We start from the raw sequence: 15196 nt of genomic DNA on the forward strand, positions 1-15196 counted from the left end.
GACCATCACTTATCGGTCCCTGAGGTCATCTATTAGTGATGATATGTCGCAACAAATGGACAACTAAGCAACCAACCAGTAGTGGCCACCGCACGGGCCATTATAACCCCCTCCCCACCGTTCCACCTTCCTAAGCCCCCTTTCCCTTGCAAACCCTAACCCTCCTACCGTCAATCGCCTCTAGTGTACATCTTTCCCGCCACCGGCCTTCACTCTCTCTCTCTCTCTCACCCACCCCCTCCCTAACCCTCCCTCTCCACCCATCATCGTGTGTCGCCTCTTCACTGGTCCGACAATGTGGTGCCCTCCTCGGCGTTGTGGCACCATCCCCGATGCCTCTACACCTGATCTGATGTTGTGTCACCCCCTTCCTGATGTCGCAACTCTAACCCTCCCACAACCATAGGCGCAATGTGTGTCGTGGCGTCATCATCGCCTATGTCATGTCGTGATGTTTTCCGCCCGACTCTATACTATTGGGCCTCCCGTGCCACCATGCGTGGTAGTAAATTAGGTAGACATGATGTGGTTGTGGTGTTGTGGTGGTGGTGTCGTGGTGCCTCTGTCCTGCTATCGGGTCTCCCGCGCCATCCTCCACGGTCGTTGACACGACATAGATTGTGGTAGTGATCATGATCATGAGCTTCTTTCCTTTGTATGAATGCATGAATCGTTGCTACATGGTGCATTTTTCTATGGATGTTGCGATTACAATTTTGCTCTTCATCTTATACAATTTTGCTAGGCATCTTATGCTCCGTGGTGGATAGAGCTTTGTAATATTGTGTTATGAATGTTTCAGTTGGAATTGTGGTATGGATCATATAGTTTATTGTTATGAATGTTAGTGAATGGATATATATCTTTATATTATTTTACTATGAATGCTGCATTTAGAATTGTCATACTATGGAGGTCCCCCGCGTCGCCCTCCGCTCGGGCGACTCGGGTGGCTCCCCAACCCTAGCCGCCGCTGGGGTCTAGCCCATCTTCCTCCCTTCCTCCCACCGCCGCCGGAGGACGCCGGCGGCTTGCACCCGGAGGCCGGCGGTGGTGGCGGGGGCTCTTCCTCCCTCCCACGTCTCAGGGGTGGCGGGGCCCCAACATGTGTGGAGGTGCGGCCGATCTAGAAGCGACGGCGTTGGGTTCGACGGCGGCGGCGGTCGGCCCTGCCCCGGGCCACGGGCGGCTGCTGTGGCGGCTGGCCTGGATCGGGCGGCGACGCGATGCGGTCTTCGGCGGCATGTCATCTGGCTTTAGATCGGCGGCGGCGTCGAGAGCCTAGTGGACTGCTTGGCGGCACCCATGGAAGATCTGTTCTGGCCGGTGTAGCCAGTGGTGATGGTCATCTTCTTCGTCGGCGGTGGCCGGCCAGAAGCCTAGTGATCGGATCGCGAGATCCATCATCTAGTCCCGGCTGCGAGTTGGGGAGACATGGTTGCCGGTGAAAACCGAGCCGACGGCAGGCGATGACGGCGTTCTACACCATTACCTTGATGAAGGCATCGTCGTGTAACTATTGTCGACCCACTCGTGCTGCTTCGGGGGAAACCCTAAGATCTGGTGTTCCAGATCGGACGATGGCGGCACTATGGTGTCGTTTCTCTTTTGGGAGTATCGTTTGTGGAGCAGCGCTGGAAGTCAGAGGCAGGAGGTGGAGCGGCTTCGTCTTGCACGGAGCTTCGGTGGAGATGTCAAGTCATGCCTGACCGCCAGGTGCTACGCTTTATCATGCCTGGTCGGCAGGTGCTACGCACGACAGATCTTCCAAGGCTTCAAGCTGTGTCGGCTGGTGGTACTTGGCAGCATGGCGTTGAGGTGTATCAGTGGCGACCACGACGTGCTCAGCTGTTTGCGCGCAGGGAGGAGGTGCCGTTGGGCGCCATGGTGGCGTCGACGATAGCTAGACCCAGTGGCGTAGCCAGGATTTTATGTCAGGGTGGTCCAATTGGCACAAAAAAACTAACACCACAAATTTATCAAACCAACATATGCACACAGAATATATCCAAAGCACATATTAATAAGGTCTATCAAAGCATATTAAAATTCATGTTCAAGCCTTACATTCGCTTAAAATATAACACACCTTATTTGTCGGATCCATATAAAAAAGGATGCAATGTCTCCTGTCCTCTCCATTTTTGCATCAGTTGTACAAATTTTTTTTAATACATTAACTCAGTTGGAACAAAGCCCTAATGATTCAATCAGTTCAATTGACAAATTATCAATTGCAAAAAACTTTAAAGCTTGCACTCTCAACAAATCGTTCAAATCTTCATAGCACAAGGAAATTGTGCTTTGAATTTGACAAGAACAAAAATCTTACTCTGAATTGAAGTAGAAAAGAAAACAACTAGTGCGCACTGCACAGGGCTGTACCTATGTGTGCGTGCGCACTTCCTTCGTCGGCTGCCGGGATCCTTCGCCGGCCGCCTGTCCGTCGCCGTCAGCCTGTGCCCTGCCGGAGTGCCGGCCTTGCGCTGGGCGATGGCGCTAGGTTTCAGTCTTTCAGACTTCTAGAGACCAGATCACCAGAGGAAAAGGAAACGACGGGGAGTTGGGAACGATCAGCGTACATACACGCGTACATGGGCTAAGACCTGATTTGGGCTTGGGTATGTTTCCTTTTTTTCAAAGAAGTACTAAACTAATGGGCAAAATTCCAGGGTGGTCCATGGACCACCCTGGCCACCCTACAGCTACGCCACTAGCTAGACCGAGCAAGATTGATGCATCAGTACAGTTCTGAAGATGGAGCGGCGGCAGTTGGCGGCGGCGGCCTCTGAAAGCACGCCGGACCAGTGTGTGCCCCAGACCCGACAAGTGGCTAGGTTGGGGTCTCAGGTCTTAGATGTTAGGCTTGGCTGCGATGTCTATTTAGTATTAGGCCCAGACTATCTGCGCCCCTTCATCAACTGGATAGGTGTAGCGACAGTTTGTTGCTTAAACGGCGGCTTTGGACTTACTGTTGTATGACTTTGTAAGGTCTTGTGAGAATAATTAATAAAATGGCCGTATGCATCGCCCAGATGCAGAGGCCGGGGGTCATCCTCCTTTTCTACAAAAAATTAGAATTGTCATACGTGTCTTATACAAGTTTGACGTGCATATTATGCTATGTGCTGTAGAGTTATGTAATACTTTGGTATGAATGTTTTAATAGGAATTGTGATATGAATCCTATACTTTACTGCTATGAATATTATTAATGGCTGTATACCTTTGTGTTATTTTGCTCTGAATACCACAGTTGGAATTGTGTCGCACGTCTTATATTTTTTATTAATGTTGCAATTGCTATATGTTAGAATTTTGCTATGAATATATTAAAACTTTAGAATGCATGTTTGTATGTTTCATTCTTATCTTTCATATTCCCCTCTCACCTTGTCTAGAAATATCACTAAATATTTACCATCTTCCTAGTTATATTATTCACCGGGTTTTCTAAATGATAACCTAAGCCCATTCATATGCTCATGTCCCCTCTCAGGCTTTGTAAATGCACCAACTTTGTATGTACACAACACATTGTTTGGAAGAAAAAAAAAACATACTCAAGACTCAGCTCATAAAATTGGTTTAGACAGTTGCATGACAAATTAAGTAGGGTTTTTATAAATGCGATACTGGGGTCATTCCAAGACGTAATATTCTACTCCCTCCGTTCCTAAATACTTGTCTTTCTAGACATTTTAACAAGTGACTACATACGGAGCAAAATGAGTGAATCTACACTCTAAAATATGTCTACATGCATCCGTATGTAGTAGTCATTTGAAATGTCTAGAAAGACAAATATTTAGGAACGGAGGGAGTAATATTCTATCATTAGTTTGTGCAGCATGGAGCACGTTGCAACAAAACTAAGGATACATATGCTACGCCAGTACGCCGGCGTAACCAACCATGCGCGCTCGCACTTTCTGCTCAACCAATCAACTTGCGTCCATTTCACTCTCCGAACAATTCCACTTAATCAGACCAATCATAGCATCGATTCCTGCTCTATAAATAGCATGCTCAAGTCGCCAATCAACACAACAGCAGAAGCAGCAGCAAAATATATATCCCCACGAGTTCACGAGCTAATCACTCGAGATAGTCGATAGTCCTCTTCAGCTAGCTCATTGGTAACTTGAGCTCAGTGAGGGTTGCACTGACAAAAATGCAAGGCCTCACGGCATCTTGCAAGATCGTGCTCGTGATGTTTCTGCTCGGCTTAGGCTTGGCAGGAGCCACCGCCGACAGCCGTAGGAGGCACATCTCCAGCAGCCCTGACGAGCCCTGCAAGAAGATGACGCTCTACCTCCACGACATCCTCTACAACGGTGTCAACAACACCGCCAACGCGACCGCGGCGCCGGTCACCAAGCCGACGGACCTGAGCACAACGCACTGGAGCAACGGCACCTTCTTCGGCATGCTGGTGGTGTTCGACGACCCGGTGACGGAGGGGACGGCGCTGCCCGTCGGGGACGAGGAGCCGGCTGCGCGCGCGCAGGGGTTCTACTTCTACGACAAGAAGGAGTCGTACAGCGGCTGGTTCTCCTTCTCGCTCGTGTTCAACTCAAAGGCATGCAGGGGCACCCTCAATCTTATGGGCGCCGATCCCATGGACGCGGAGACGCGTGACTTTTCCGTCGTCGGGGGCACCGGCGACTTATTCATGGCGCGCGGCGTCGCCACGATCCGCACCGACGCCACCGAGGGGTTGTTCTACTTCCGCCTAAAGATGGACATCAAGCTCTACGAGTGCTACGTCTGATCGGGGTAAGTTATCAAGATGCATGGTTATAACACGCGGACGTACGCGTGTGCCGCCGATAAGGATCAAGGAGTGATGTTGGTGCTGTTGTTTTTCTTTGTGAGGTGAGTTGCATGCATGCATGGGCATGTGGATTTGTGTCATTCGTGTATGATTCGATGTGAGTTGATGTGTTGTTGTTGTTTGATTCGATGTTTAATTCCTGAATGCATGGGCATTTGGATTCTGTATAATTCGATGAGAGTTTAAATTCACATTGTTGTTATTGTTTATGTATTACTATTATTATGTTTGATTGGTGTACAGAACTGATGAGATATACGGACAGTATATTATATATACATAGTACAAATAGTCCCCCTTAATTAGCAGGCTACGAGATGCAACCCTAAGTAAGTCCATGAGAATAAGGATATATTTTCCTCTCGTCAGTGGCAGCTGCAACCCTAGCCGCCGTCGGGAGAGGCCGATTTTCCGACGCCGTTCTCCGGCGGCTCCCATCCGCCGGCGACCTCGGTCGTCGATGGTGAGGGTCGCTGGATCCACACATGTGGATCGATTTTACTCCCTCGTAATTTAGGCTTTTAGGTTGCTCATCGTCTTTGCTTCGGCGGCGGCGATGACGACGCTGAATAAAGATTCTTCGGATCCTTCCCTGACAAGGCCATCGGTCCTATGGTTGGGGATGGATTTGGAAACTAGTATGTTCAAGTAAGGATGACGTGACGGCGGTGGCATCCTTATGGTGGACCTATGTCCTCGAGCTCCGCCGTTGCGACGGCGTTTGCTCCAGCGTCGACACGGAGCTTGGAAGGTAGTCCAAGCGGATGCTGATTGTGGTCTGCATCGACGACATCTGAAAGACGGAGCATGTGTTGGGCTCGTGGTTTATGGATGGCAGGTATGGTTTCCTCCTTCGGCGTTTTAGTCGTGGTGGGGTGCCAGGTCTGGAGTTCGATGGCGTGTACGGGGTGTTGCCCCGATTTGTTTCGTTCAACGGCAAGGGCTTCACTTTTGATGAGCCATCTTGGAGGTCCGCAAAGTTGCATATCATCGATGGAGCCGCGTCGAGCTCGGGAGAGGAGGTGATTCGTCATTCTTTTCTTCGGTGGCTACTGTGGTGGTGCCGGAGGCAGGTGACAGATGTTGATGTCAAGCTCAGAGATGTTTTGCTATCTTTTCAGTTTTGTCATATCGATCTTTACGTGACTGGTACTTTATTCTTTATGATATAAATGAGACACATATTACCATGAAAAAAAGATGCAAAAGCTAGCCACTCAAAAGTCTAGCTAAATTAGCGAGGAATGATGGACTAAAATGTTCCGGCAAAAAAATAATGGATTAAAATGTTTCGTACTAATGTCTTATCAGGCCTATGACGTGGAGCAAGATGTGGAAGAAAAGTGAGATACGATCCAACTAATATATCTTGACTCTTTCCTTTAATATATATAAACTAATAATATAATACTTGAAGATTGGTGATACTAACTAAGATACTAATCAGTACTTCGAACAAATCTGTAGTACGTATGGATATCTTAGTCCAAAGCGCTATATCTAAAGTTTGACCAAGTTTGCATATCAATATCTAGACCACCAAATTAGTTTCATTGAATTCTTTTAAAAAAATACTTTCGTAATATGTACATTTGATGTTGCATATTTTACCATATTTCTCTATCACTTAGGAAAAACCTATAACTTCGATTAGTTTTGAATTGAGAACCCGAGTGGCTCACATGTTGGCCGCCTATTATCTGGCCGACATGTCAGCAACTCAAGTCATCTGATATTACATAAGTGGACCCCCAGCCCCTATCCGCCAACCCCATCTCCGCCCCTGCTTCGGACAAGCGGAGTTTAGTGGGAGTTTAGTTTTGTTTTTTTGAGGATCACGAGCAGAGTTCAGCTAGGCATCATGGGCCGTTTCTTTTTTTAGCACGAGGGAGGGTAGTAGGCTTCTTATGTTGTGTTTCGGTTATTTCGCAGCACGGTATTTTTGGGGTTTTGGTCAGCAGGTGTTTGTTTGTTGCCTTATTTTGTTATTTCATTTCTGTTGCTTTTTTATTTTCATTTCATTTATGTTTTCTCACATTTATCTTCTTTCTTTATTTTTTTCTTATTTTTCTCACTTTTTTTTATCAAACTGGTTTTTATTTTGTTATTTTCTTGGTCGACAGAGAATTAGCTAAATCTCAATCAATTTGAGAGCCGTGGATTCCGGACATCAGGTTTTTTTGTGGTTGACGCTAGGAGAAAAGGTTCCGAGCAAGACTTTCATTTTGCAACATTGTTACAAGATGGCTCTAAGTAAATAATTGTAAGCTGGGAGAAATTATGAAACAACAGTGAGAAGGTCGAGATTGAGCATCTCAATTGATGCCGACGATGAAGCTGAAGATGGGCAGCGCCGGCTCGGCAATATCCGGGACCCTGTGCCAAACTTTGAACTGGGGCTCATCTTTTGGTGGCGGAGCTACAAAGAAAAATAAATAGGTGGACTAAACTAAATGAGAGACCTGATTATTTTTCTGAAATCGTATATAGTAGTATTTCAATAATTTGCAAAAATAATAGTATTTCAGTAGAAATATTAAATACTCAGTACCTTTTGTTCTATTGATTACGAGATCAGCATATTCGTCCTTGCAACAATGCAAGCTTGTGGGTGCTTAGGAAAACAGAAGAGAACAGAGGGTTAAAGCCAACCTTGGTACACTGAAATCACCAGATGAAAGACAGCAAACAATTTGATAAATGGCAGTAAAATAGCAGGGAAAGTACACCGAAATTTGGAGAGCATATAAACTAAAATTTAGAGTCTATCTACGCACTGAAATTTGGATAACTAACACCAACTCTGAATTTTTGGACAACAAAACACTGAGATTTGGACAGCACATACAATGAATTTTTGGACAACAAAACACTGAAATTTGGACAGTACATAAACATAATTTGCATAGCAAGAGAAATGAATTTTGGACACCGTCAACAATACTGAATCACTGTGCTACTCGTACGTCATCAACAAGACTGAATCAATGCCAAGAATGAACTGACCAGGCGGAGGGGATCCAAGTGGCCCGTCGCAATGATTCCAGGTTCTTAAGAAGAAGATGTATCCCCCTCCACGGCGGAGAGACAGCCCGACGAACCGCGCCAGCTCCATGGGCTTCCTGGCGGGCTCGCGCAGCAGGTCCTTGTCTTCTTGTACCCTATGATGGTGGAACGCCCGTGCGGCAGTGGAACGTGCTTGCGTTCCTAAAGTTAATTAGGAATTAGAAGTAGGAGTCGAGGTTAATTAAAAAGAAGGATTAGCCAGCCGGAGGCTACCTATTTTGGCGAGAGGAACTGATGAACTATCGCCGTGTCGCCCGTCGCCGGCGCTCCGGAGTCTGGGTACGATTGATTATGTTTTGGTGAGAGGCGAGGAACTGTCGCCGACTCGCCGTGTCGCCCGTCGCCAGAGGCAGGATTCATGTAGGCTGTAGCGCCGCGAGTGGCTTTCGCAATGGATCCGAGGATCTCGTTTCCGATCGAGCAGCGGCCTGCGGACGCTCGACGCTTGGACTCGCGCGGACACGCTAGCGGCCCAGCTCCCAGGAACGGGGGGCCTATACAAAAATTTGGGGCCCCTAAAATTTATGGGCCCGGCCCTGAAGATGGGTCTCCACTGCTAGCTAGCTCTCGGGCAATAAATTGTGAAGGAGAGAAAGAAGAATGGTGGAGTTGATGGCTACAAAGATGATCGTGACAAAATGCTAGTGATTGATGAGCGCGGACGTTTCCATTCATATATTTTTCAAACAATAAAAACTGATCACATGCACGTGCTCGGGTGTATAAAGTTCATGTCCCACGGCCATGCACAATCTTCAGCTTTTGGGGAACTATTTTTATAATTACATGCATGTCAACGCATGACATATTAAGTAAAAAAAATTGGGCCCAAGCCCCAAGGCGACAATAATATCATACCAAGACCTTTTTTTTTAGATTATCATACCAAGACTAAATATTCTAACTTCAAAAAAAAAGACTAAATATTCTGAGATCGATTAGGCAGCCGTTGTACCGACCGTGGATGTACGCACGCTTTTCTAATCCGCTGGCGCCACTTTCGTCCATTTCACTGAATGAAACAATTTATCGTAGCTCATGCTCTATAAATAGCATGCTCAAGTCCTAACTCAACACAACAGCAACAAGAACACGGGGTCACGAGCTGCTAACTCCACACCGCACCTCAGCCAGCTGCAGCTTAAGCTCAGTGAGGGTTGCACTGACAAAAATGCAAGGCCTGGCGGCATCTTGCAAGATCGTGCTTGTGATGTTTCTGCTCGGCTTAGGCTTGGCAGGAGCAACCGCCGACAGCCGGAGGAGGGTCGTGTCCAGCAGCCCCGACGAGCCGTGCAAGAAGATGACGCTCTACCTCCACGACATCCTCTACAACGGTGTCAACAACACCGCCAACGCGACGGCGGCGCCGGTGACCAAGCCGACGGACCTGAGCACGTCGCACTGGAGCAACGGCACCTTCTTTGGCATGCTGGTGGTGTTCGACGACCTGGTCACGGAGGGTACGGCGCTGCCGGTCGGCGACGAGGAGCCGGCGGCGCGCGCGCAGGGCTTCTACTTCTACGACAAGAAGGAGTCGTACAACGCGTGGTTCACCTTCTCCCTCGTGTTCGACTCCAAGGCGTACAAGGGCACCCTCAACCTCATGGGCGCCGACCTCATGGACGACGAGACGCGCGACCTCTCCATCGTCGGCGGTACCGGCGACTTCTTCATGGCGCGTGGCATCGCGACGATTCGCACGGACGCCACTGAGGGCTACTTCTACTTCCGCCTCAAGATGGACATCAAGCTCTATGAGTGCTACGTCTGATGATCTGACAGGTTATCAAGAATTCAAGATGGTCATAACACGCACGTACGCGTGTACCTATCAGTATTGAAGGGTGATGTGCCGTTGTTGTTTTTGCTTGCGTGATGAGTTGCATGCATGGGCATGTGGATTGTGTGTCATTCGTGTATGTTGTATGCCCATAAGAGTTTTAATTGTATAGTGCTTTTATTCTGTTCATTTATGAATTTGTTTTGCGGGGTTATGAAAATCTATTTGTATGTTCAAGTATTTTTTATTTTATTTTTTGAAAAGGGGGACAAACCCCAGCCTTTGCATCTGCATCGGCTCATGCACACAACCATTTATATCTATATCTATACCTACTCATAATACTAATACTATATCAATACTAATTTAATATTAATACTATATTAATTAATAATTAATAATATTAATACTGATGCTATTACAATTTTTAATTTTTAATAATAAAGTAAGGTGTGTTTCTTCAATTGTTTCATCTATTCACCCACTTTTTTATTTTATGAGATTCTTTACTATCCGAGGTTGTACTATTTTAATAATTTCAATTTTGTTATTGGGCTCTGAAAAATTTGTTCGGTGCTGATATTGGGCCATATTTATGTTACTGGGCTCAGATAAAATAATCGGTGTTGCCTCAAGAAAACTGCTATTAAATAAATTCTATGAGGTAGAAAATTAAAAGAGGGAACAAATTCGGCAGGAAAGAAAGGAATTATAGAAGAAGGAAATAAGAGCATCTCCAGCCGTTGGCCCCCCAGGAGGCTCGAAAAATCGCCGCCTGGGGGCGAACCGGTGGTAAAATCGGCCTGGGGGCGATGGGGTTCCCAGCCGATGCCCAAGGTCGGCCCCAAGCGCATGTTTTTTAAAAAATTGAACATTTATTTGACTAAAATTCGACAAACAGGACAAATATTTCGGCGAAACAGTGCATTACTTCGGCGAACTGAAATAGTTTCTTACGTAGATAAAATACTTAAAAAGTAAACGCGACTACAGGCCGAATAAGGTGCTGAGAGAGGCGAAGTCGGTGCCGTCGCCACCGCCGTCGCCGTTGTCCTCGTCGTCCTTCTCCTCCTTCACGCGGCCGCCCGTGCTGGATCCCTGCCCGGCATTGCTCTGGCGGACCGGTGGTGGCGGCGCGTCGTCATCGCTGTAGTCGAGGGTGACGACGCCTCCCTCGTCCCGGCCACGGCGCCGAGCTTCGAACCGCTCGTAGGCGAGGCGCTGGCGCTCCAGCTCCGTCCGCGCCTAGTTGTTGCGCGCCCACTTCAAGGCCGTTGTGTTGTCGAGCTCCTCCTTGACGCCGCCGGTGAGCCCTGGCTCCATCTTCACGACGGCGCGCCCCGGCTCCGTCTTCACGGCGGCGAGCCCCGGCTCCGTCTTTGGTTTGACGTAGCGCGGAGGAGCTGAGGAGGAGGCGCGCCTGCCGCCCTCATTAATGACAATGCCAGCGCTGCGAGTGCGCTGGCCGAGCGGTGTCTCCGCTGCGGCAGGGCCGGCCCTGTGTTTTGGGAGGCCCTAGGCGAACTCGACGACATGGGCCCCTATGTCGTAAAATCATATATATGTATGTGTGCGTGTGATACATAAACATATATATAAGAGTAATTTTTAACCACACATCTTTAATTTGAAATTTGACTATTATAATTATTGGACAATGCCATATTACGACAGAAATACTCAAAAGATAGCAAAACAAAACTAAAATGACATGATTACCTCAAAAAAGAAACAAATTCGACTCACTCCATTGACAACAATAATACTCCATTGCTTCAAAAAAGGTTTCTTCAGGCGTTTCTTGATGCAAAGTCATTAAGGGCACTATCAAGATCAACATCAGATGAGTTATCATCCGAAAAAGCTTCTTAGGCAACGTAGCATGCTGTGTCCTAAAATTATATAAAAGTAAAGAGTATACAAAGAATTAGAAATTTATAGATCGGATAATCGAAACCCTAGATATGGACATAGAATGACTAAAGATTAGGATGGTTGAATGTATACTATGTAGAAGAGTATACATAAAAATTTTGAAACTTCAGATGGATAGTTGAATACCTAGTAAAGAAACTACTCAAATTGAGGGATCGATGAATGGATCAGGAATCGTGGATATGTACTTTCCTGAGTCCTGACGCTCACATACGTATAACGTATTAACCTATTGCCGGATGGCCGGGTTGCCGGCACGGCCGCACAGCGCAACAATAGTCTGCCGGACTGCCGCACGTAGCAGCGACAACGAGCGGCCAAGATGCTTAGCGGCGGAGCGACGGGCCGACGATACGAGGAAAGACGAATCGACGATTGAAGGCACAAGCCAGATCTTCCGATTGATTTGTTTCACATGTATACGCGTGCGCTGTGCGGCCGTCGTGGCTGATGCTTCGCTAATCTCTACCTAGCTACCTTTTTTTTAACTTTCTACCTAGCTACCTGATGGGCCAAGCACATCTCATTTATTTTTCCACACAATTTTTTCCTTATCTATTTTTTTGCTTATACTCTATATGTATACACATCATGGGCCCCCCTTCGGCCTGGGCCCTGGGCCGCCGTCCCTCTGCCCATGCCCCAGGGCCGGCCCTGCATTGCGGGCTTGGCCTTGACGCCGAACACCGCCGGCGAGCCGGAGGAGTGGGAAGAGGAGCAGGAGGAGGAGTGAGAGGAGGAAGACAAGGAGGAGCCGAACCTCCTAGGCATCCATTGCCCGGCGCTTCGGCGAGGGACCGGGGCGGCGGCCACGGCAGGGTATGCCAGCGGCGGGTCATTGCCCACTCGAGGTACTGGAGTACCTCGTGGAGCGTGCGGCCGGGGGCGTCCCACCATAGGCGGCGCCCCTAGCTGTTTTGGACGCCCCCACCACCGGCGCCCCGTTGGTGGACGCCCGCCGCTATGCCTGCCGGCGTTGGAAGTACGCCGTCCACGACGCGTGGTTGTCGGCGGCGTACTGCGGGAGGGCGCGCTGCTCCTCCGGCAGCGACGCCCGCACACGGTCAACCTCGGCGGCGAAGAGGTCGGGATGCGCGTCGACGTCGGGCACCGGAGGAATCGGGACTCCACCGGCGCTGAGTCTCCACCCTGGCGGCCCGGCGCGCATGTCCGGTGGCGCCGAGACGTTCGCCTCGAAGAAGAGATAGGCCTCCCACTCGTGGAGCGAGAGGCGGGCGAAGCCGTTGGCCGCCGCCCCGTCGGTGGGGAACCGCTCGGCCATCGGGTGGGCTTGGGGAGAGAGGGAGGGGGAAGGTTGGCGGTGGCTGCGCACGGGGAGAGGCAGAGCTCGGCGTCGGCTGTGGGCGGGTGTGGCCAAAGGCGAGGGGAGGCCCTGCTTTTATAGCTGCGCGCCATGGGTACGCGTGGCGGGAAGGGAGGCGTCGCCGCATCGCCCGTGAAGCGCCCCCCATGGGGAATCCAATGGCAAGGCTGACCGACGACAGCCTTTTCATTGATTCCACGCGGGAAATCGAGGCGTTGTGAGGACGACGAGGCGAGTGTCGCTGACTCGGCGGGCCCGCAGCTCTTTCACGCTAAAACCGCTCGCCCCGGCGCCCCCTAGCGCGCCGGGTTCGGCTTGGGTCCGCAGGCGCCAGTTTCGCCCCAAACCGGTGAAAAACGGTCTCGTGTGACGCGACTGGACCTTTTTTTGGCGCCGACGTGGAAAAACTGGCTGGAGGGGCCTGTTGGGTGCGCGGCTGGAGATGCTTTAAGGATTGATTACATTTTCCGTAAAGAGATAGACAGGTGACCACCATCAACAATGAGGAGAAATGACAACACAGATGACTTGTTAGGGATGAGCTAGTTCATTTCTTCTATTGCAACACACGAGCATCTTTGCTAGTTATATCCTAAAATGCATTACTGAACATTAAGAGTTGTCAAATAGTCGGGTTTTTCCAAAGATCGTGCGTCTAGTTTTGGAAAAGCACGGGACCTAGTTGGTTGCTTATTTTGCAAGTATAAGATGCTGTGGCAGCCTGTGTCGATCAACAGTGTGTAGCTACCGCGGATAGGGCACTCTGCAGGACTACAGTGCATGAGTTTCTCGATGCGGCTGAGGCAAACAAGCAGAATGGTTTTATGTGTTATCCATGCACTGAATGTGGGAATACGAGGTCTTACTCTAACCGAAAAATCCTTCACTCCCACCTGCTTTACAAGGGTTTCATGCCACACTATAATGTTTGGACGAGGCACGAAGAAATAGGGGTTATGATGGAAGACGGCGAAGAAGAAGAGTACGATGACAACTATGTGCCCCCTGAATACGGTGATGCTGCAACGGGGGGAGCTGGTGAAGATCAAGAGGAACCAGACGATGTGCCCAATGATGCTGCAACGAGTGAAGCTGCTGAAGATCAAGAGAAACCAGACGATGTGCCCGATGATGATGATCTCCGCCGGGTCATTGTCGATGCAAGGACGCAATGCGAAAGTCAAAAGGAGAAGCTGAAGTTCGATCGCATGTTAGAGGATCACAAAAAAGGGTTATACCCCAATTGCGAAGATGGCAACACAAAGCTCGGTACCATACTGGAATTGCTGCAGTGGAAGGCAGAGAATGCTGTGGCTGACAAAGGATTTGAGAAGCTACTGAAAATATTGAAGAAGAAGCTTCCAAAGGATAACGAATTGCCTGACAGTACATACGCAGCAAAGAAGGTCGTATGCCCTCTAGGATTGGAGGTGGAGAAGATACATGCATGCCCTAATGACTGCATCCTCTACCGCGGTGCATACAAGGATCTGAACGCATGCCCGGTATGCGGTGCATTGCGGTATAAGATCAGACGAGATGACCCTGGTGATGTTGACGGCGAGCCCCCCATGAAGAGGGTTCCTGCGAAGGTGATGTGGTATGCTCCTATAATACCACGGTTGAAACGTCTGTTCAGAAACGAAGAGCATGCCAAGTTGATGCGATGGCATAGTGAGAACCGAAAGAAAGATGGGAAGTTGAGAGCACCCGCTGACGGGTCGCAGTGGAGAAAAATCGAGAGAAAGTACTGGGATGAGTTTGCAAAGGACCCAAGGAATGTATGGTTTGCTTTAAGCGCGGATGGCATTAATCCTTTCGGGGAGCAGAGCAGCAATCACAGCACCTGGCCCGTGACTCTATGTATGTATAACCTTCCTCCTTGGATGTGCATGAAGCGGAAGTTCATTATGATGCCAGTTCTCATCCAAGGCCCTAAGCAACCCGGCAACGAAATTGATGTGTACCTAAGGCCATTAGTTGAAGAACTTTTACAGCTGTGGAATGGAAACAGTGTACGTGCATGGGATGAGCACAGACAGGAGGAATTTAACCTTAAGGCGTTGTTGTTCGTGACCATCAACGATTGGCCCGCTCTCAGTAACCTTTCAGGACAGACAAACAAAGGATACCACGCATGCACGCACTGTTTAGATGACACTGAAAGTATATACCTGGACAAATGCAGGAAGAATGTGTACCTGGGCCATCGTCGATTTCTTCCGACCAACCATCAATGTCGAAAGAAAGGCAA

The 15196-nt window shown here is 48.9% G+C and overlaps 1 protein-coding gene and 1 pseudogene across 1 annotated transcript; both read left to right on the forward strand.

Annotated features, from left to right (window-relative positions):
* The first annotated feature begins 4064 nt into the window (after positions 1-4064).
* On the forward strand, positions 4065-5065 carry LOC125541175 (dirigent protein 5). The gene has a single exon (XM_048704640.2). It carries the CDS (start codon positions 4175-4177, stop codon positions 4772-4774), a length of 600 nt encoding a protein of 199 aa, XP_048560597.1. The 5' UTR covers positions 4065-4174; the 3' UTR covers positions 4775-5065.
* Positions 5066-9000: 3935 nt separating this feature from the next.
* On the forward strand, positions 9001-9828 carry LOC125541176 (dirigent protein 5 pseudogene; annotated as a pseudogene).
* The last annotated feature ends 5368 nt before the right edge of the window (positions 9829-15196 follow it).

The sequence above is a fragment of the Triticum urartu genome, chromosome 2A (genome assembly GCF_056163025.1).
Source record: "Triticum urartu cultivar PI428250 chromosome 2A, HENAU_Tu73, whole genome shotgun sequence".
Lineage (NCBI taxonomy): Eukaryota > Viridiplantae > Streptophyta > Magnoliopsida > Poales > Poaceae > Triticum > Triticum urartu.